The 23,650-nt window shown below is 50.5% G+C and overlaps 1 protein-coding gene across 4 annotated transcripts in view; it reads right to left on the reverse strand.

The window, feature by feature from the left end:
* The window catches only part of RBPMS (RNA binding protein, mRNA processing factor), a 162,350-nt gene that overhangs the window by 12,913 nt on the left and 125,787 nt on the right, over window positions 1-23,650 (reverse strand). For 2 of the 4 annotated variants that reach the window (XM_054566077.1, XM_054566076.1), the window contains exon 6: window positions 12,431-12,561. In XM_054566077.1, coding sequence (XP_054422052.1) covers window positions 12,431-12,561 — 131 coding nt within the window. Of the gene's footprint in view, window positions 1-9,270; window positions 9,724-11,501; window positions 12,562-23,650 lie in introns of those variants that run through there. The other 2 variants (XM_054566075.1, XM_054566073.1) reach the window with 2 other exon arrangements.

Raw genomic sequence — 23,650 nt, forward strand, 5'->3', positions numbered from 1 at the left:
CTGCCTGAAGGGACCCGCAGCCCCATCTCTTCCCTTGGGTTTCTAGGGAGGAAGGCCAGCCCCAAACACAAATGGATTGAGTGACGCTTTGTCCACTTGGCAGACTGTCCCCGGTCCCGTCCTGAGGAAGGTGTTCACACACACAGGGCAGGTGTGCTTTGGCTTTAACCAACGTCCATCTGCCGGCGGGGTTTGCCCCTTGCACGGAAGCAGGAAGTGCCCGTCTGCCGCTGCTCCGCCGCTGACACTGCGGAGGGCGGGCCTTTGTCCTCCCAGGAGGCACCGGGGGAGCAGGGGAGGCACAGCCCACCACAGTGCGGGGGCGGGGGCGGGGGCGCCTAGCTGCACAGAGTGCTGGATGCCCCTGCGAGGGGGCACTCTCCAGTTTGGCAGGGGAAACACCAGTGACCTGGGTCGGGCCCAAACCGGTGCACCTGAAACCGCTTCTAGAGTAGAATGTGATGGTGGGAGGATCTCACCCTGACCAATCTAATTCGGTGGCTTCATAAAACATATTTTGCAGCAGAAACCCTTCTTCACAAACAGAAGCAGCGTCATTCTGCTGGAAATGGAGGTGCAGGGAGCCTGAGGCCTGCTAGGCAATGCCGCATATCCCAGCGGGGATGCCGCCTCACGGTCTCCGATCTCGCGGGCGGGGAGACACGCCAAGTCCTGCGAGTGCCGAAGGGTAACTGCCCCGGTCACAGGGCCCAGTGAGCTCGCGCTTCCTAGCTCTGCTGATCTGACGCCTCAGTTGGCTAAGAAAGGGTCCTAGAAAGGCCCACAATAGTATCCCCGGCCTTTTGCCTGCTCCGCGCAGAGCGCTCGGCGTTCCCTCCAGCCCCACTTCCGCTCCGGCTGCCAGTGCAGGGCGAGGGGCTGCGCACGGGGCTCTCCCCCAATGTGGGGCAGAGGCGTCTGGTCCCAACTACTTGGGACGCGTACCTAGGACTACGGGTGCATCCTGGGTGTCTGCCTACACCAGGAATCCACCTCGGGGAACGCCTGGGCCAGCCGTGCCTTTGGGGGACACGTCAGCTTTGCTCGAAATCAGACTACCAGCTCGAGTGGGGCCCCGTGCCGTGAGAGGGCAGAGCTGTGTCCCCCAGAGCCACCAGCAGGCGCTGAAGCTCATTTAAGGCAGAGCCAGTGTTTTCAACACAGGTACAATTAAGGGGACAAGGGACCAGAAACCTTGCAAGCAGGCAGGCTACAAAACATGTCACTTTGGGAATTTAGGAATGTAGGCAGTGCAGAGGAGAGAAACAAAGGGAACTGTGGGGGGTAGGAGGGTCAGGAGGGAGAGGGAGGGTGGAGTACAGGGGACAGGGGAAGGGGGGGAGGGCAGAGGCAGGGAGAGGGAGAAGACAGAGACATAATGAAAAAACGCGTACCTACCCATGGCTTATAGCTCTGTGCATCTGAATCCACTTGCTCACTAAGCAAAGGGCAGAGCTGGAGCTGCCTTCCTGGGACAGGTGGTAAAGGGTAGGACGGGGCACAGCCCTGCGGCAGGTGGAGGGCTGGGAACCTAAACACAGTGGAAGGGGGAGGGGTCTGTGTGCACCAGGGTTGGGGGGAGCAGTGGCGGCGGCTGGTGCTGCCTGGGTGTGGGGCTAGGGCGCTGAGCCCACAATGCCAAGACATGATGGTGTTCACAGAGGAGACACGGGAAGAGCCGCAGGGTGGGTGGCAGGAGTCTCGTTTCAGTGCAGGTGACTGCGAGAAGGAAGCCCCTCATCTCCCACACACCCACTCCAGCCTCTCTGCCAACCTCTCGCACTTCGGTCCCTTCCAGCCACACGGCCCTCGCATCCTCCCAGTCACACATGGGCCTGCAGTCTGAGGACCAGAGCGCTACAGTCGGCCTGGTCTAGAACCCCCAAGTCCCCTGGGGTGACGAGCAGGCTGATTTGAGCTGTGGGGTCCAGGAAAAATGCTCAGCAGAGCTGAGGTGAAGTTGGTCTGCTGGCTGATTCTCAGGAAGGATGCGGAGGTGATGGAGTCAAGACAGGCTCTGGAATCCATCACTCTCGTGCCTCGAGGCTTGGAAACCACTGAGCTTGTCAAGAGGGCAGGCTCTTCTCACTGCATTCCAGACACCCGGGGCTGCCTTCTCTTCCAGCTCAGGTCCGAGGGCGCAGCTGCGCCCACCTTCCAGCAGAGGGCAGTGTCCCAGGCCGAGCCAGAGCTTTTTGGCAACATTTCACAGAGGGGCAGAACAGCAGGGCTCAAAGGGGTTCAGGCAGCTGGCCCAGGTGAACAAGCTGCTCTGTGCTATGCACTGCTGTCCTCTGGGGGGAAAGAGAGGTTTGACCCTTACACCCACTTGTGCTGCTTGTTCTGCTGTGGTTTTGGCCCCGGTGGCCACCCCGCCTGTGTGTGGGGGCTGCTTTAGGCGCGCCAGAAACACTGGAGAAAACCCCCCTTCGCTGACTCTGGCTCCGCGGACAGTTCAGCAGGGATTCAGTCTATGTGGCTGACCTTCCATGTGAGGCAATGATCCATCTGCAGAAAAATGCACGTGCGCTCACACACGTACGGACACACACTCACAGCCCTGCATGTGATTCGAGGGGCTTCTAAAGTCCCTGAAAGAACCTCTAACATGGTATCTATAACCCAGGCGAACACTGATTATCTCCTCTGTGCCAGAGACTGCAAAGCTCGTCACAAGGAGCGTGACACACCACAGCGAATAAGGAACACGAAGGCCCGGGACACTGCTCCACTAGGACTTGATAACAGGAACAGCTACTACTATTACAATCCTGGGGACACACTGCCTGGGATTCTACCATCGTACTCCTTCAGAAACGCTCTTCTAAAACGAGTCCACTGAGGCCTCCAGCCCCTCGGCATGGGGCTGGCTCCTGTGGCTGGTGGAAGAGTGGAAGGAGAAGAGCGCCCAGCAAAAAAAAAAAAAAAAAAAAAGCTCAGAGCAAAAATAAAGTGGAATGCTAGGAAAAGAAGAACATAACCATAAAAACAACTTTCATGAGGAAACTAAGGCCCAGTGGATTGAAACACAGACTTCACTTCCCACAACGTTGCCAAGGACAGGGGGACCCTGACTGGTCCCCAGGTGGCGCCCCCTGGCCTGCCCCACACCCCGGTTGCAGGGGTCTGTGAAGCGCACAGTGCGCAGCCCTCGCAGCAGAATGATTTGCCCTGTGCGACCCCTTCCAAGCCACTGACCCCCATCGTCATACTTGCCTTTAGAAAGAATCATGAGATGTGCTTACCAGGTGCCTGGCTCAACTGTGGGAGCTATTAATAATAACACCCCCGGGTTTAGCTGTTTTCTTCCCTGTGGAATAAAGGGGTGGGTCTAGACTGGTAGGTCTTGGAGCGCAGTACCCAGACCATCAGCAGCACTGGAGAACATGTCAGAAATGCAGGAACTCTAGGGATGGGGCCCAAGCATCTGCATTTAACACCGCCCTCCCCAGGAACAATGATGGGCACGTGCTCCATTCTGAGAGACACTGTTTTTGAATAAGGTTTCCAAAAGCGTGGCCAGGGGAAGGCGGGAAGAGAAGCCCTAGCCAAACAGGTCTGGGAGAAGCACACAGTCTCCGTCCAGCAGATCCAGCTACACACTGCACATCTGAAGGCTGAGAAGTTCCACAGGAAAGAAACCTGTCTGACTTGATTGAACCCTGGGTTCTCTGAGTTTATCTGACCGCAGAATCTTTTCATTATGTAACAGGTACTAATAATTGTGGGTGTTGAGAAATGGTCTGGAAGGCCCCACCTAGTGGTGGCATTGGGTGGATGTCACCACTAGATGGGGCACTAGTTGGAGCTGGAAGACCAGCAGACCAGCTGGTGCCCTGGACATCTAGTCTGCCAGGGGCCATGAAGGCAGGCTTCCTGTTCTTAACGTAGACGCTTGACCACAGTGCGGGCTCCCCCAGCGCCATATTCAGGGCCAAAGTCACCCTCCTTTTCAAGGCCTGGATGTTTTTAGCCAGGTGTCTACCACTGTCCCTAAGAGGCACCCCCAAGTGTCCTGCCAGGGCTTTCTCAACGGCCGCCACACACACATAAGCACAACCAACCCTGGCTCACCCACTCCAGCGCCAAGGACTGGAGCTCTAGAGCGGCATCATCAAATAAAGCGCGCCAGGTCCCACCGCTAACTTTGCTGAAGGCTGTCAGGCCCCGGGAAGAGAGGCAGCCCAGCCAGATGCATCCATCCACACCTGATCCAAGGAGCTCCACGCTCACCCAACAGACTGGAGTGACGTTTCCAATGCAATAAAGATGAACCTCTTTAAGGGACTACTTTCAGGGCTCTTTTAAATAGCAACCCTCTCCATTTCTTTAAAAAAGAAAAAAAAGGGCATTCACTAAAACTGGAAAACACTTTGCAGGAATTTTGTTTCAAGAAATGAAGCCCACGGACAATCACTCTGTAAGGAAACATCCACCCCAACCCCTATTTCCCTCTGCCCCCTGCAAGCACTGGCCCATGCCCTTCCTTAAACAAGCTGCCACTGTTCAGACAAATTGTCAAGACCTATGTGAACTGGCTCATAAGTTAAGTCTGCCATCTTGTCCAACGGAACAGCTGGGAAGGAGGGGGACGGAGGAGGTCCTGGCTGGAGAAGGCCACGCCGCAGCCCAGCCCTGGGCTCCTGCAAACCTCCCCACCTCCATGGCGGGACGCTACTGAGGTCTGCGTCAGATGGGAACAGGATCTAGCCCAAGCGCGAGGTCCTAGGCCTGGGAACACCTCCTGCTAATAAGGCCAGTCAAGGTTGGGCTTAATTAAACATAAGCCTTCGGGGGTAGTTTTTCTCCTGGGCTTTTAGACTCTTTCCCCGTCTGTCCTGAGCACAAGCCAGGCTCTCCTTGCCAAGCAGGCATGTGCACTGTGCTCAGACATCCCACAAGCTCACTAGAGACGCCACTCGGGTCGAGGGCACCCAAGCATATAACAGCCTGTGTCAGATTAAGTCCACAGTGGTTGCCTGTCATCCATATTTAATTTTGTCAGTCTGTTAATATTTAACCATATTTGCTATCGAGGGCCATTAGAGGTCCCCAGGAGCTGAGCTCCGTGAAGCGAGAAGAGCTTCGTGGCAGGGTGGATGAAGCTTGAAGTTGGGGTGTCCCACTTTCCCCTCCTGTCACCAAGCTCTGCCTCCCCACCAGCAGCACAAATCCTGAATAAAACATGATCCCATTTGGACTTGATTTTCCTTTTTGCCCCTGTCACAGTTGGTTTTCTTCAAGAAGTTCACTTTCTTTTTATGAAGGTTACATTTTATAATTCCAAAGTTTCTTTGTAGCTTTGGTTTTGTTTCCAAAGCAGTTAGAATTCACACATGTTCAGAGTTTTCTGGGTGCCTGTTCCTGCGACGGGAGGCCTCTGGCCCTCGGGGACGGCTGCCTGCCCGAGCCAGAGCCTCCGCTCCGCACACCCCCAGCCTCCGGCCACCGTTTTGCCCTGGCTCCAGCTGCTGCTCTCCATACCGGGGAACAGCCTGGGCCCTCACGCTTTCGTGATTGGGCGTCGGTCTTGGGTCCCTGCACCCTACCTGCTGCTTCAGCCCCCGAGGGGAGGCACAGGAGCCTCTGGGCCAAGTTCTGACAAAAAGGAGGAATGGAAGGGCCAGTTTAATAATTGCTAGACTACGCCAAGCATTTTACCCTTTCCCTCAAAATAACCTCATGAAGGAGGTGGTGTTCTTCCTTCTTACAGATGAGGGGAACTGAAGTTCAGTGAGAGAAAGCTTGCCTGTAACCCCCAGTTAGCAGAGTGGGTGCAAAGAGCCATCGAAATAGCTCCTCTAGTGAGGAGACTGTCTGAATTTAGAAGCCCGAGTCCCTACAGCCTCTCTTGCTGGGCAGAGGGGGCTCACTAACAGCACCTGTGGGCGCGACGCACGGAGACTCAGGGACACGCTCTTGCTGCCAGCGAGGTCAGCGAACACAGACGAGGGTCCAGGACGTTCAGCCTTATGAAGGACAAAATGGAAAATGCTTACGAAACCCAGAAAACAGTGCACCAAACGGAGGCAGCCCCACTGCCCCGCCATGAGGGGGTTCTCCTGCACTGGGGTCAGCGACCCTGGACAGGGCCACCGCACTGGGGGCTGACCCTGCTTTCCGACCAGGTACTGCTAAAAGTTGCGCAGTGTGGGCACGTCTGGCCTCAGTAGCAGCAGCTCTGCCCGGAGGCACAACCACCCCACCAACACTGGATGAATGACTTTGAACTGCATCTGAGAGGCTGGCGAGGCCCAGGCAAATGTCTACTCTCCCTTCCTTCATAAGGGGCTCCTCAGTTCTCCGCACGGCAAAAAGCAGAGGGGAGGGACGGACAACAGACGGGATGGACAGGGGCCTTGCTTGGTCAGCAGTGGGACCCCCTGGGGCTCAGCCACGGGCTGTGGAGAGAATTACCTCTCAACGTACAAGGTGTGACTTCACCACCTAGAAACAAGGCTGGCGGAGCGCAAGTGGGACTGTGAGCACAAGCCAGAGACCCAGGGAGGAACGGACCAGTGGCCTGTGCGCTTCCTCGGAGCTGGTCTCTCTGACAGAAAAGCAAGATAAGGAAGCCGTGGAAAGTTCAGGGACAGCGGGTATGAGTAAAGCAAACACATGGACCATTTGGTCTCTCTGGGAATTCAGCCACTTCCTGCTCTTGATCCACTTCCTGTCAGGGAGAAGTCTGCTGCTGGCAGGCGTGTCCAGCGCCGCTGTGGGCGGCCTTCCCTGGGGACCGGTTCGCCCACCACTGCCACATGTTGCCAAGGCCACGTGCGGGACGTAGGGCAGCGCTGTCCCTGGGTGATGCCGGCGGCTCTGTCACTGAGGCCTCCCTCACCTTGCTCCCTGTCCCCCACTCCTTTCCAGCCTCTGGCCTGCCTGCCTGCCTGCCTGCCTGCCTTCCTTCCTTCGGCTGCAGCCAGGAGGCCCCTGCAGCCCTGCCGGTGTTGCCACGTGGGCCGACGCCCTGTCTGTGCGACCGCAGCCTTGTGGGTGGCTAGTCCGAGGCTTCCTTCTCTTCACTGAAAATTCAAATGCTCCTGAAAAGGCTGGTGGTAACTAGGCCCTTACTGTGTGCCAGGCACCCTTTTAAGAGTTTTACACGAGGGATGATTAGTCCCACTTTACTGAAGCTCCGAGAGGTTAAGGACCTTGTTCAGTCGAGGTCACACAGCTTACGGAAGGCAGAGCCGTGTCTGCCCAGGCAGCTCTATAACCTGCACGTTCAGCCCTGCGTTGCCACAGCGGACTCAGAGGTCTCCGAAGGACCCAGGCCAAGCCTCACGGAGCAGGCAGGGATGCGGCCCGGGAAAGGGGACGGGGACAGGCAAGGGGCTCTGGGCTCCTAATAACTGGGAGGCGCACTGCCTGGGCTCACGCTGCCTGGCCTCCCTGACCCCATCTCCTACAGGAGTTGAGATGCTCCGAGGTGACCAGAAAGCTGAACAAAACCGGACGCCAGACAAAGCTAGCACATTCAGGAGCACCAAAGAGTGGTTTCTCCTCCCAGCCTGACCTTCAGAGCTGCAGGTTTAGACATAAAAGCAACTGAGGATTGAGTTTCATTTATACCTGAAAACAACTGAGCGCCGTGGGCTGAACAGCCCCACGGTAAGTGGGGCCCTTGGGCGCTGTGGTCTCCCGCACAGTCCTAAGCTCCGGCTGCAGGGCGACCATGCACCCTTGGGAAAGCCAGGGCTCCGGGGCAAGGACGGCAGGGGCTGAGGGCTGATGCCCTGTGTGGAGCACAGGGGGCCCCGAGCCCCGGGACTCCTCCCTCACCGTGGGAGGCTGGCTGGCTGGGAAGCTGCGGAGCCTGCCTCTCACGGGTCCTCCCGACAGGATCAACCACCATTATTACGGCGCTGGCTTCTGCTTCTGAACAGGAGCGAGGCTGAAACAGAGGAGCACTGCTTCTGGGAGTCCCGGCAGGGGTCGGGGCGGGGCGGGGCGCGGCTGCCGGGCTGCGGGCCCAGGCGCTCCCTGCCTCCCTCAGACACTCCTTTCGCGTGGTCTCTGCAGTTAACGTATACCCACCCCAAAACACACGTTCTTGCGTCTCCCTCTCCACCCCATATCCTCTATAGTGACAGAGAAGACGCTTAAAAAAAAAGAAAAGTCTTAAAACGCAGCTCTCGCAAGCTCGCGCTCAGTTAATGCCTGGACATGGTGGCAGCAGCGGGTGCAGCCCTGCCGTCGGGCCACCCACAGACCAGCCCTAGGCCCTCGCTCCCCTGTGGCCCCTCTTCTCTACTCGCTGTGTCTCTTTTCCCATGGTCCGTTTCTGTATCTATTTTGGACTTAACCTTTAAATTTTTCCAGTGTGTCACAAGGGCTCTCCCAAGGGGCATGTCTTGCCCCTGGGAAGTCTGTGTTATGATTTTACAACCTTTTGTTCATGTGCAGGTGATGTGTCCAAGTCCGAGTCCAAAGCCACAGAGCAGCCCTGCGAGGATCTGCTGTTGCACAGGGCAGAGGAGGCCTCTGAAGAATGAACAGGTAACCAGGACTTGCTCTTCAGTCCTACTTACCTGCAAAAGTTCTGGCCCAAGAATAAGACCCTGGGCAAGGCTGCATGGCGTTCTGTTCCTAGAATGTGGTGAGGCCTGTGCTTTATGGACTTTCTCACTGCCCCAACAGCAAGAAGGCTAACAGCAAAAATGGACCCAGACTTAAAAAGCCGAGCTGTGGGACGACGAGGTGACAGGAACAGCTGGATGTCCTCTTCGCAGTATCATGTTCCTAAAAGTCGTGGAAGAAAACTTCCTCTCCTGTTTGCAGTGACTTACATAATATAGCTAATAAATTTCAAATACCAATGACCTTGAAAATAAACAGGATGATCATGTCTAAAATTATTAATGATCTTCTTAGAAATCAAATGTTTGCTGCACCAAGTAGTTTTTCATTTCAATAAAAATAAGGCAAAACTGAGGCTTACAGTCCTACCACCATATCCAATAATTCTTTTAAAAAAATGTTTATCAAAAAAATTTGGTATCAAATAAGCATCTTCAATTTAGAGATGGAGGCACCAGGCCACAGACTGAAGGTGGGGCAGAACTAGACATGGCATGTGATGCAACTCGTTTTCCGTGACAGTTCGCCTCCTCGCTCCTCCTTCTTCAGGTGGATGACTGGAAGACACATTGTTCGCTTCCAACAGGCTTCCACTAACTAGACACACCATCCTGCCGAGGGGAGGTCTCCGGGTGGATGCGACCCGTGGACGCTGGCTAGAATGGGAATCTTCCAGTACGAGCTCGTGATGGTTCAGGAGGCCGAGAGGACAGAAGCAGCGGCAGGGAGGCCTCAGCTCTGGGCTGTCTCCCCAGGTGCTCCAAGTCCTTCTCCCACAGAAATAGTACTTAGCGTCATTGCGCCCACTTCTCCCACAGTCTCAGCCAGAGAGTAACATTTTAGCTCCACCATCACATTATCATGAAAACAAAACGCTGCAGTCTACTTGAGATCATTGCTGATCTGATTAAAACTTTTATTGAATTCTCTCAAATGTTACCAGGAAATAGTTTTGGCAAAGGCGGGGGTTCGGGGGGAGGGGGCAGAAATAGCTAACAAGCAAATTCAGCCTGGGAGCTCCCTCTGCTGGTCTGCAGTAGGCTGATACGTTACAAACATATTCCCAGAGACAAATCTAATTTGCTGGAGGAGTGGACAAAAGACAGGTGTGTTGGGCTTTGCCTCAGGACAGAAACACTAGAAGAAAAAAAAAATCCATGTCTCAAAATAGAGCACAACATTGCTGAGAAAAGCAAAGTAATTTAAAAGCTTCTCCAAAGATATATAATAAGATTTCCAAAACAAAACGGAATTCTCAACTAAGGGGATGCTCATGGTGGCCTCCCCACTGCTCTACCTCCAGGTCACAACTCTCTCAGGCCCTTTGGTGAAGGTTAAGTTCTGATTCCCTTGTCTTTGCCTCCAAGTCTCTTCTTACAGGCTTCTCATCTACTGAGAGGAGAAAGATCCAAGGAGTCATTGAGTGAGGCCTTTTCAAAATTCCATCAAAGAACAGGTCTTTGGTGAGCCAGCACGGGGGCGTGGGAAGAGCAGGGCCTGAGAGTCAGGTGACCTGGCTCTAGTCAGGGCAGAGCCGCGTGCGACTCTGGGTAACTCTCTCCATCTTCTCCGGTCTGTTTCCTCATCTGTAAAACGGGTCAGACCAGATGATCTGTAAAGCCTCTGCCAATTCATTCTATGATGCTCTTACTGGACAAAGACATTTAAGTAACCACATTTGTTCATGAGCCTTTAGGGTATAGAACCCAAGCTTGCACTGGGAATGACAAGAAGCAAGAAGAGGGGTTGAGCACGAGGACCTCACTGGTATCAGATGAGAGTTCAACCAGCTCTGGGACCGGTGTGGCAGAGCCAAGTGGATTCCAGGTTGGGAAGGTCTCCAGATCAAGGAAGAGCTCATAGGGGAAGGTGCCCACCACATCCCCCATCCCTGCCGCCGGCAATATATCCCATTAAGTCAAATGGCCGAGTCCATCTAGTCTTAGCACTGTTTCTCCCCTCCTTTCTCACAACGGCATGGCTTTCTAATCTCTAAAGATTCTTCCGCTCCTTCTCTCACCATACCCTTAGATACTACTTTTGGTTTCATCTGTTATAGGAAAGAAGTAAGGGCGGCTAACCCGCATGGTATGGCCAAAAGCCACTATTCCCAGTCCTTCCTGGCCACTGTCAAATCTTGTTTTTCCAGGGCAATGGTGGAAAGCTTTGTGCTGACTACCCAGAGCCATGGACAGTCAAGAGTCTGCAAAGTTGGCTCTTTCCTGGTGTTTATTAACACTCGCCTGAACTGTCAACTGATCCAGATCCAGGCGATCTAGCAAGAGGAAGAAGAGGGAGAGAAGAGGAGACACACCCACAGATAGCAGGGGTCGGTACGTGGGACACAAAGAGAGGGGCTCTTTGAGTTGCCCCACATTATCTACAGAGTTATCCCCGAGCCCACTCCAAGCAGGTGGATGGCAGAAGATATCCACAGGTTAACCTTCTCCCAGTACCTGACACTTCCGGGGTGACCGAGCACAGACACGGACAGAAGGTGGAAAAAACAGCAGCGGACGGAGAAGCAAAAGCACAGCTAATTTATTGTAGAAATGGGTAATCAGTCTCGGAATCAACCTGTTACTTTATTTTCTGTACCAACCGTCATCTACATTTTCCTTCACCACTTACGCTACTTTCTGCCTCGTCCTCCCCACACAGACGGAAACCACTGGGGGTGGGGGGGTGGGCACCAAGGCTGCCGGTGTGTGGTCTGCCTGCACGGTCGCCCAAGGCACGCATGAGGCATTGACAGCTCAGCGGAAGGAGGGTGGAAGGAGGGACAGCCAACAGCACTGCCGGCCACGTGCCCAGTGAGAACCCTCCCTAGGGCTGCTGGTAGGGTCTTACACAGTGCGGTGAGTTCTACACAACATAGAAGTTTTAAGTCAGAAGGAACAGTATTCTGGGAAGCTGTTTATTTCATCCAGCCTTGTACATAAACATTAAGAAAAACAAACAAACAAAACCCCACCTGTCCAAACCAACATTTTTTAAAAACCAGGCTTTCCTGCTTTTAGAGAAGTTACACACACAGTTAGACAAATGAAATCTTTACTCCTTCTATCTGATTTGCTACTGATCATCACTTTGAATCGTAATACTGACTATTACTACTTGTACTCAAAGCAAAGCTTTTCTCTCCAAGAGGGGAGAAAGGGTTGGTAGGTAGGCAGTAATCTTTGTGAAGAAACAAGGAAGTTTGTTTATTAAATTCGGGCTATCCTTAACTTAAAAAAAAAAAAACAACGCTGGTCAGAACAAAGGTCTCTATTTTGACCTGTAATATATTCTAAACACTACACTGGACTTCTGTTTTTCAGGGTTTCCTGAAAATGGAAAAAAGGACCCTTAATCTATTAGGTAACATATAACTTTCCCCTTTGGTCACTAGGTCTCAGAGAACACAAGAGCAAAATCTCTCCACACGCAGAAACACACAGACACGTAACTCCCGCAACAAGTTCATGCGTCCCTCTGCGGCCCCTCCACACGACAAGGCGCGCACACACACACATCTATGCTCTGGTGACACCCTCTCATTGGCTGGGAGCTGGGGAGGTCTTCTGGGCCCAGTGTCTCGTGTGTGACATGAGGGTGCGGTCATTAAGGAGGAGAGAGGTGCCGTTTGGGGCAAACATCAGGCAGTGGGTGATATCATTGCTGTCAGATGGTCCTCAGGAGTCCTGGAGGAGCGTCAGCTTGATTTAGAGGGGGTCATTAATCTCCCGAAGGTGGCTCTGTTAGCTGGATAGGTGTTAGTTGTATGGTGTGCTCTGGGGAACCAGGTTTGAAAGGACTGGTGGTGGAGTGAGTGAAGTCGTGGCCGATGGGTATAAATTACCTGGGCATGCAGTGAAGCGGGATAGGTGAAAGCAGGAGGAGGTAGAGCAGGCGCTAACTCCGCTGGGTACAGAGGGTACGGGGCCCACACTTCAGGGCTACTGGGGTAAAGTGCAGGCACTGTGAGCTCATCTGCAAGAAAAGAATAAGGGAAGAGTTAGTGGTTACCAAACGGTTGCAAATCAGAACAAAACACCCCATAACCCTGAGCCCCAATCAATGCCAGGAGTCAAATTATTCTCATTCTTTTAATAACCTGTTGGCTTTGGTCCCCAAACTCTAAGCAAGGTGAAGGGAAACACAGTGAGAGAGCAACAAGTGCCTGCTTCCTGCAGGGCTTGCTCACAGCCCAGGCCAGGCTCTCCCAGGGACACTGTGATGTCTTTCCAACTGGAGCTGGGGACCCAAGAACATCGGGGGTTTCCCGCATAAAACAGCAAATGCGGTCCTCTCAGGGAATGAGGAAGAAAAGGAACCAGCAGGGGGTATCTCATGAAAATCTGCTGCAGAGGCTTTGGGAGAACAACAGCTTCCTGGAAGGATCCCAACAGACCAGGAGCGCTGGAGGACTTTTCTGCTTATCAGTATAATTAATAGACAAGTAAATTGTGATTGCCACGCATTTAACATTCGGTGCGCAGAAGCACAGGGCCAGACATTGTGCCTACACAGCATGTAAGTTGTTAAAAATTCACAGAGTGGAAGTGAAAAGCCTTGAGTATCCTGATTAAAGTCAAGTCCACAAAGATGCAAATAAGAACGTTCACAGGTGCCATTTACACTGACTATAATTTTCTAGGGAAAGAGAAGCGAGTCAAGTTGCCAGCTGACTGGTCTAAATGCTCCTCGTGCAGCCCCAATTCCATTCAGGTTACGCTGCAGCTCACCAAGTTGAAGGGCAAGTGTCTGGGCCTCAGAAAGCATCAGGAAGCAAACCATGAAAGTAACAGCAAACACGAGGGAGCATCTCGGCAGAGGCAGAAATAACATCGGTCAATAGTTATGAATCTGAACCCTGTGAGGCAGCGATCTCGATGGGCGCTTTTATCACCTGTCAAAATTTGAAATCAAGTAGGTCAAGGATGCTCCCCAGCACTGCTGAGCAAGTAAGGAGAAGGTGATTAGATAAAACCATTAGTGACTCTCCCATCCAGGACTCTCCAGAAGTCTCCAGTGCGTGTGACCGGAGGAGAAGAGAGTCAGCTTCCCTCCTTCCACCATCCATGTACGAGACCGCGCCAGCCCAGCAAACGCTGGCTCTGGGCAGGGTTTTCAGGGCGGGAAGGGGGCAAGAAACAGAAAACTGCTGTGCTGAGTGTGGAGCGAAGCATCTGGGGGCCAGGGAGGTGCGAGGCTTTCCCGAGCCAGCCAGCAAGGCAAGGGGAGTGGAGCCCGGGGCTGACTGGTGACCACCTCTTCAGAGGGCGGCTCGGGGACCCTGACACATGCCGCGACGCACTGCGCTGGCAGCCTCCTCAGGACTGGGGGCTGGGAACACACTGTGCATCTCGGCTGGAGAGCCGCGGCCAAAAGCGGGAACTGACCGTTCTTACTGAGGGAGGGAAACAGCAGCGTCATACGCCTCGTGACAATGACCAGGCCTACACCAGCATTCCAGGGTGTAGGTGCCTGTGGGTGCTGTAAGGAAATTCCTCCCGGGGGGCTGCCGGAATGCTCACAGACCTCCGTTTCCTGTCATGATGAGACCACATGGTTCCCATCAGAGTGGGTCCTGTGGGAGCCCAGCGCGTGGAAACTCAGTGCTGCCAGAGCTGATGCCTTGGGTTTACACGGCCGTTCTCAGGAATGACATGCTATTGTTGTTGTTGTTACTTCAGCTACCACGCTATTTTAAGACATTCTGAGTCTTTTCAAAAAGTCAAGAGGGTCCCAACCCCAGCGCACGCAGGTTCTTAGCCACCGCGCGCACCCAGCCCCGCGGTGAAAGCCGAGGCCTGGCCGCCCCTGAGGGCTGTGCGTGGCCAGCAGTCCTCCCCCAGCTGCCGGGGCAGCCGGCTGAGTCGGGGCTATGCCCGGTGGATGGGTGTTTTTTACAAAGGTTTTAAGACTGAAATGTCTTTTAAGATATCTGATCCTAAAGAGGGAAATAAACAGTGGAGATGAGGTAGGGTCAGCCTTTCAGGCTCAGCCTCATGGATGTAATTTATGATTTTCAGAGATTTTCCCATTTTGATCTTAAAGCATTTCTTCCCATTGGGTCTATACTGATGCTCAGAGGCATTCACTGAATACCATTTGCACAAAACCTAGCCCAAAAGAAAGGGGGATTTGCTTCCAAACCCCCTAAACCCAAAGCTGCTGAGTAACAAATGGCATAGTCAGGTAGTGCAGCTGAGGCCTAAGAGATTAGGGTGAGCTTGTACTTGATAAATCCCTTGTACATCTCGGCACATCTCCCCTCTCCTCCTCTGAAGGTATCACAAGGAGTTACTGCAAATGTCGAGAGACACGCAGCACACTGTGGGCTGGTCCGGGAGAGGGTTCGCTCAAAGTGAGTAAACGGAGATGTTCGGTGCTGGCAGTGCTGGGAGAGAAGAGGGCGTGAGGATGCTGTCTAACACGTCTTCAAGGATCCAGGTCTTGCTCAAGCCTGCACGCTGGGCCAGCTCTGAGACTGGCTATGTAGTGTGTAATAATGCTTGTTGTCTTGAATAGTAAGTACCAAATGGAAAATTTAAAGATAAACTACTGTTTTCTTTGTTAAAGGAACCTAGAAAGGACCCATAGGAACTAGGTCTAAAATTTCTCAATCCTTGCAGGATTTCTCTCTCTCTCTCTCTCTCTGTCACACACACACACACAAGCAAAAGGAGGCTCAAACCAGAGCGAATGTTACAGAACAGTAATTTCAAAGTACAAAGTAAAAGCAGTGGGATCCTTTCTTTGAACTAATTTTCTCCAGAAACTCTTTCATAAAAGTATAGCTATTTTGGTTGACTTGGTGGTGGTAGTGGTAGAGGAAGACTGAAGGACCTCACCCCATGTGACAGTCCCCACGCAGGTTCCAGAGAACAGTTTGAAAACTGCTTTGACAGCTGCTCTCACCTAGGGACCAATTTATAAAGTAAGCTCCTCCTCTTTAAAAATCTCTGACGTCTGAACGCATGCCTGCAGGTTCGGAACCTGAGAGAGGGCAGGCGGGCCATGAGCAGCCAGGACAAGGGGAGAAACAAAGAAAGAAATACCTGGGATGGACAAACAGGCTCTCATACCCGACATGGACTTTAGTACTTCGAGGCCAATGGACACCTTGAGTGAGCTTTTATGACCTCACAAATCAAAAGAAAAATCTGACCCAGAAAATAAATACAACAGGTAAAATAACAGAAAAAAGGCAAATAAACGAAGTGGTGCTACTTCCTTCCTCCTCCATGCTCGCAAACCACAGCCACGCCTTCCCATCCGCACTTCGGCGCCACAGTGCACTCCGCAGGACGGCCCAGGTGACCCGCGCGGCAGCCTGCCCGGCGGCCTGGCAGGAACGCAGCCCCCAGCCCTCTGCAGTCAGAGATGCTGCCCTCCGAGTGACTCTGATGCCCACTTTAGTTTGAGAAATCATTGCTGTAAGTCATTTATCTTCTTACTCTTACTGTATCATTAGCTGCTTAAGCAAATTGTTATGCATTTTGTTTTCAAAGAGTACCTGTTACATAGAAGTTTGTTGAATGAATAAAGCACTGCAGGAGAGAGAATGCAAACGAGAGCAATAATCCTCGGCTTATTTTGTGAGAGAAGCTAGCTGGGGGGTTGGAGCAGGCCCCACCTTACACCCCTTGTTCGGCTCAGAGATGCTGCGATGGAGCTACGTGGGACAACCTCCAGGAGAGCCACCCTCACGGACCCCTGCATTTCAGTAGGAGGCTGAGGACCTCAAAACCCACGCTCTCCTTTGAGGAAAGAGAACAGGAAGCTGAAGGAGCTTTTTGCATTTGTGCATTCCTTTTGGTTGCTAATGTGATCTTGAGAAACTTACAACAGCTAGAGACAGGCTTTCCACAGCACAGCCTGTCAATGTGGCTGCGCAACTGAAGGAATGGGCACACTGCCTGTCCTGCTCAAACTTAATAGGATGGGAAGGCTGAGAAAAGAGGAGAAAGCTTGCTGCCCTGGGCTCACTGAGATGCAATGGACTTCAGGGAGGGTAAGATTCCCCTTGAGAAAAGAGGCTCCTGACCACCGCGCCTAGGGTGAGGCAGGTTCCCCTGGGAGCCAAGAGAGATCAGTAGGCCAGGACTTTCTGACGGGGCATAATCCGGGCCTTTCGAGAGGCTTAGCCACTCCTTTCCCACTGCACCAGGTCAAGCTGTATCCCTTCTTCTGCACCTCTGAAGATAATGTTGTTGAGGACTCACAACACACAACTGAATAGGTCTTTTTCTTAGCATAAAAATATGCAACTGGAAGAGCTCAGACCAGATTCTGACAAACAAAAGAACTAAAAACTGCCCCAAATCTCACCTCCCAACCCCTTTGGAAAGAAAGAAGTATAGTCTCTGATGAAAGTTTAAACCCAGGAACTCATGAAGATCATCTAGTCTGCTATTTTATTTTTTTAATTTATTTATTAATTTTTAGAGAGAGGGGAAGGGAGGGAGAAAGAGAAGGAGAGAAACATCAATGTGAGAGAGAAACATCGATCAGTTAGTTGCCTCTCATACGTACCCTGACCAAGGATCGAACTGGTCACTTTTCAGAACGACGCCCAACCAACTAAGCCACACTGGTCAGGGCTGCCATTTCACTTTAGATGAGGAAACAAAGATGCAAAAGGTGAAGCCTCCAGTCTAAGATCACACAGAAAACAGAGATAAAGATGAATGACTCTTAGGAGCAACCCAGAGACGCAGGAACAGGAAGAATTTTAATGGTCTTCATCTGAGTCTAGTTGAGAACACAAGGTCCAGGAACTTTAAAGCAGTGCTGTATTTACTTTGCCTGTTGGATACTTCTATTTGGAAATTTGCACAGCAATCTCATGGTCAACATGTCTAAACTAAACACACTCCCTCCAATGGCCTGTCCTCCTTGGTTCCAGATTTCAGTCAAAGATGCCACTCAGTTGCCCAAGCCAGAGACATGGTGGTCTCCCGATTCTCCCTCACATTCAGTCTCCCACCAAGGTCGCAGTTAATCTATCTCATCACCCAGGCCGACCTTCACCGCCACGGCATTGCTGAGAAGCCCTAACAGTCCTCCTGGCCATTGCGCTGCAGCCAGGACAGCGCCCAACATACACCCTTCGGTCATGTCACTCCCCCACTCAGAGCTGCACTACAGTCCCTCTGCTCTCTGGATCGTGCCTGAACGCCAGATACCGCGGACTAGAAGACCTCACAGGATCTGGCCCACCTACACCTCCAACCCCGGCTCTCCCTCAGGGTCTAGGATCAGTCATTTCCACTGCTTGGCCACGCCTGGTTTTCTCTCACCTCGAGGCCTTGTACACACACCTGTTCCCTCTGCCGGGGGTGTCCTCCCTCCTGGCACCTGACTTAATTGTTCCTCCTCCTTCAAAGGACTCCACTGACTTGGGCGGTAGAGAGAAGCACATTCTCTGTTCACAGCACCTACACCTGTACTCACAGCATTACCTCCAGGACCGCAACTTCTTACTCTTGCTTACCCCAGTGCCTAGCACAGTGTGTCAGAAAGAACCAGAAGTTACCCGTTCGTTCTATACTTGATAAAATGAATGGAGGGGAAAAAAAGTTTCCATCTTCTCCTTCAGAGGAGGAAATGATAATGCATTATTAGGTTAATTCAATTCTGTGTGGGACAGCACTATGCACTGAAAGAGCATGGACATGAGAGCATGTAAATGCTGTTCTTCGGTAAGAATACACTCCAACCCAGTTTTAGTAACACCTTATATTTGCATAACTTTCTATACACAGCAAAGAGCCTGCACATCCATGATCATTCAGGAGCCTCATTAAAAGCTCTGGGGAAAGGAACAGAAATGGGTGCTGCATTTTAACAATGAGGAACGCTCTCTCCAAGGTCTCAGAGCCAACGCGTACTGTTTGCACTGGGATCAGAACCCAGGTCTCCCTCTTGTGGCTCAGGCCTCCTCCACACACCGTCCCGCCCTGGGTGGTGGTTCCTGGGGTGGGGACGCCCCCATTACTGGCGGTGGTGGCAAGCCCGGGAGTGCAGTGGTCTTCATCTCTAGCTTTGAACACTCAGTTTATAATAAACTCAGGGACAGAGTCCTCTAGGAGAGCTTGCCAGCCAGATAGAAGAGTGTGTCCAGAAAAACAGCAATTATGACACAGCAGGCCCATATATGATGAAAAATTCAGTTTTTATGGGAAAAAAATAGCTTTTAAAATAAAAAAAAATGAATCAAGGATTCTGTTAAGCAAGCGACTCCCACTCACACACCTCAGCAAGTAGCTGATCCGTGCCTGTTAGGTAAACCTTTCAGAGACCAGCTATACGAGGCCTATTTGGGGGAACGCCCGCCATGAGGGCATGCTCTTTGGGGTCACAGCTAAGCGTGCACCGTCCATGCCCGGCTTTGGGGCCCAGCACAGCGCACGCCACCGCCTGGTGGGTTGAATGGTATCCTCCCCAAATTCACATTTACCCGGAACCTCGGAATGTAACCTTTTCTGAAAACAGGAGTTTTACAGATGTAATTATTTAAGGATCTCGAGAGGAAATCCTTCTGGATTCAGGGTGGGCCTGGAGAGAAGCATGGGGCAGTTTCTCCCTCGGCGCCTCCAGAAGAAAATACTGCTGGCAACTGGATTCCAGATTTCTGGCCTCCTAAACTGTGAGAGAATAGATTTTTGTTCTTTTCAGCCACCCATTTGCTGATGATTTGTTGGAAAACTACAGTTCCCACAAAGGTTATACACCTTCACTGGCTCCCCAAGAAGGTAAGTGCAGGGGAAGATGCAAAAGATGAGGCACAGGAAATCAACTGTACGAAGCGCTGGAGACACCAGGAGAAATCAAGACCATACTTAACCTTCCTCTCCTGCTGGCTGCTCATCATCAGCCCTTGGCCACGCCAGTGTCTCAGTTGTTAACCCTACTGAGGGTAGCTCATACATCTGCAGCTTTGATTTCTAGTCCGACACAGACCTCCTAAACTCATCAAATTCAACTCACCCCAAAGTGAGCTCACTGTTACTTACAACTAATTCCTCTTACTGCCCCAAATTTCCCATATCCACACAAGTCCTGATACCGTTAAAGAAGGCCGAGATACTGACAACGTTACTCATGGTAGTCGTACAGCAGCTAATGTTTACTGAGCACACGTTACGTGCCACACACTGTGCTGCTGCTCCTTGTGGGAGCTACTAACATCAGCCCCTTAAATGATGATGAAGCAGAGGCACAGAGAGGTTCAATAACCAACCCAGTTACTCACAGCGAGTGACAGACCAGGGTGTGAATCAAAGCCACAGTAGCCCAGAGCCCACACGCTTGACTTCCCTGCCTCTCTGTGCCTTTCTCACTCTCTTTTCCTTTCTATCTGTTCCTCTACCACCCAAAGGCAGGCTCTCACCTGGACTGCTTCACCATCTGCTGGCTTTTCATCTGGCTTTTTAGTGCCTTCCACAGTCTCTCTCCTCCAGTTTTTCTCTAGTAACACATATTCCTGAGGCAACTCCTTTAAGCTTACTGCAGGAAAGGCCCATCAAGCCCCACAAAATAAATAGGCCAAGGAAGTTCCAAAACCAGGTTGGCCTTGATTCCGCTGGCCCAGAGTCACCTCCCCGCAGTTAATGACTGTCTGCCACGCCTCGGCAGTCACTGCAGCTGTTTCACATCAAGGGATGATCCAGCCCTGCCCACAGGTTCAAAAGGACCAGATCCCTGATCTGAGAGTTGAAGGGAACCCACAGCATAAGCAGGAAGAAAACTGTTCCTTAAGTCCCTACTGCTATCTACTCTTGTTCATCACAATGGGACATTCTCATTCCTCTTCCTTCCTGAGACCTTCAACTGCAGAGTTGAGGGTTACCCACAGCTTCCCCAAGCAATTCCCTCCCCCGACATGGGCAAGTTAACTCTGAGGGTATTTGCCAGCCTCTTGGAGAGCCTGGACTTCTTACTGCCATAGATTCTGGATGTTCAGCAGGAGCTGTATTCCAGAAAGCACTGGTTTTGTATCACACAGGCAACATAAAAGCATTCAGCCAGCTCCACAGGGCTGAAGAGCTTGGTAAGCATCGTGAGGGCGAAACACTGCCCAGCTGTTTCACTAACACGCCCTTTCACAGGGCTGCCCCAGGTAGGCCCGCAAGTATTTCCTGAATGAAAACGCCCCCTCTTTTGCATAGCATATCCTCTCCTCCTCTTTTTCTCGTTCAGAACTGCAGTCCCCATTAAAGCATTCCTTCTGCCTCCTTTGTTGCCTAAGCAGCCTTTTCCATCATGGTAAATAATTGAGATTACAAAGGGATTTCAGTATTGTCCATCAGAGTGGCTGTGAGGGCCTACACTCGTGTCAGAATGTAATAATAAAGATACTTACACAGTGCATACTTTGTGGGAAATAGTTCACAGACTTTAACCTATTTTTTCTCCAAAACATTCTTATGAGTCAGGTACTGTATCTCCACATCACAAATGGAAGATGCTAAGGACTTGGAAGGACTTGGAAGGACTTAGGGGCGGCCCCCGGCCATGTAGCCAGGAGGTGGGAGGCCATTATTTGAATAGGAGCAGTGAGGCTCCAGAGTTCAAGCTCTTAAACAACTGTGTAAGATGGTACTTTTATCCCGCCAAATACCTTCCACAAACATAAATAAAGCCTAACTTCAAAACCAAGTTAGGAAAGACAGGCCACTGCCTTCAGACGAAATGCTGCTTTAGACTGGATGAATAATACAAGAGCCTATTTTGAAAACATGACAACGTTTTGACCATGATGATATGTCCTAAATTTATTTTTAAAATTTTTACTAAAAAAGAAAAGCCTATCCATAAGGTAATTTTGACATGAATTTTACAAAAACTAGTTAGGAGATACACTGTGTGTATATGAGCACTGAGCGAGGGAGAAAGCCGGCACATGGAACTGCAGGATCCCAGGTGAAAAATGCCAACAACTTGTGCTTTACTGAGAGTACCTGAGGGGGGAGCGAGGAAGGAAAACAAATTTCTTCCTCCATTTAAAGAACATTTAGTGTTTTAGTGAAACTTCCATTTGTCACTCTCTTTTTTAAGGAACACATGTATTATTTGGTGAGGGAGGAAAATTAGGAAGGGAGAGGTATGTTTACAAGAATATGTGGAGGTGCAGGTGTTTGCAAAGAAACTGCTGCTTAAAAATATCTCTAGTCTATAGAAACAGATCACTCACAAAACTATTTTATTAAACAATAAGCTCCCCGAGTGCAGGGCCTGTGTCTGTTTTCCTCACCAGTGTACCCCCAGCGCCTAGCATTGTGCATGTTATACAGCAGACATTCACAATTTTTATTTTTTTAATTTTTAATATTTTTATTGATTTTAGAGGGGAAGCAGAAAGGGGGAGAGACAACCAGTGATTTGTTCTTCCACTTATTTATGTATTTATCGGCTGATTCCTGTATGTGCCCTGACTGGGAATCAAACCCACAACCTTGGCATATAGGGGCAATGCTCTAACCAACTGAGCTACCTGGCCAGGGACTATAATTTTTAATAGTACTCTGTTAGACATAAATCTTGGAGTGCATCTCTTTTTCCCCCCTTTTAAGATAAATTCTAAGAGTAGAACGACTATGTCTAGTGTGAAGGGTATTTTTAAGGACCTTGATATATGCCTTGCTGTGCTTTAATGTTGTTTCATTATATAGTTTCAATAGGAATAGACATGTTTGTATATGACAACACTGGAAATCATCATTAAAAAAAACTGACCATTTTATAAGCAAAACAATTCTCTATTATTTTTATGTCCATGTCTTCATTACAGTTAATGAAGCTAAACTAATATGCTTCCAGGTCATTAGCTGGAACAGGTGCTGTCTAGAAAAAGTCTTCATCATGGCATGCTGCTCTCCTGAAAATCCAGGACGGACCAAAGATCCTTCCTCCCAACTCCCATAACAGACGAGTGTATCCTGATTGTTGGACCTATCACTTATATTGAAAATAATCTCTTTCTGTATCTTTCTCTTTCCCCAAATTGTAGTCTCCTACTCTCAGCATCTATGTCTGGCCCAATAAAAATATTTAATGAAAGTTTGTTAAATTTGATATTACCAAGTGCTTGAAACTTATATACTATCAAGAGTATGTAAATTGGAAATATATTGTCAACCTAATGATTTATGCTTTAGCACATTTCCATGACTTTTAAGAAAATTTCAGTCTAAATCTGCACAAGTTCTAGTCCTGGACAAAAAACACAGAAACTTTAATAACTTGTTGCAGCTATCAGTTTTAAAGAGACTGAAAATAATTTAGGGAACTGATGAATCAGAACTTCAAAATACATCTTAGAGTGCAAATAACACAAATCCCGACACACACAAGCACAGCAGCCTACAGGCCACGGGAGGAACTGCTCAGTGGAGGTGCGGGTCTGACCTGAGCCCTTTCTCTCACTTCCTCCCTCCTTCTGCTTTATGAGCTCAGCAAACACACACCCTTTTCGGTTCCCCATCTATGCTCACTGGCTGGCCCTGGGCCATATGCGGTTTATATATCCACAGGTAACGTCAGGAATGATTAGTCATAAGCCACTGGCAAAGCACCGTATCCTGGCTGCAAAAACTGCAAAGGTGAGACACAGGTGGGCCACACTGGCAAACTTCTATAAGCCCTACTTCCCCTCTTGGTTTTCTCTCATGTCAGATCAGCCCTGGTCTACAGTCTGCTGTTCTGAAAATAATTGAGTTAAATATGAATGGCTTTATCAAAAAGTTCCAAGCATGCTTTCTAGAACTCAAGGAAATGTGTCTATTTCTATGGAAGTAACAAAATAAATAAATAAATAAATAAATAAATAAGCACTAGCTTATGCCAGCATTCTGTATCCCACGGGGCCTTTCCAATCACTGAAAAGAAAAAGCCCATAGACTAAAAGTTGTCAGATTTATATAGTGATAAAGACCTACTATAGTAAAATGCCATCATCTCTGAAGACAAATAGCTGAAAAGTTTCAGTATTATTTTCCTTAGTTGCACAAGTGGTATACTATAATTTAGATTCTTAAAAATTTTAATTAAAATTACAATCATAAAACTG

The sequence above is a fragment of the Pteronotus mesoamericanus genome, unplaced genomic scaffold (genome assembly GCF_021234165.1).
Source record: "Pteronotus mesoamericanus isolate MK-2021 breed Mesoamerican mustached bat unplaced genomic scaffold, CSHL_Meso_final contig_169, whole genome shotgun sequence".
Taxonomy (NCBI): Eukaryota; Metazoa; Chordata; class Mammalia; order Chiroptera; family Mormoopidae; genus Pteronotus; species Pteronotus mesoamericanus.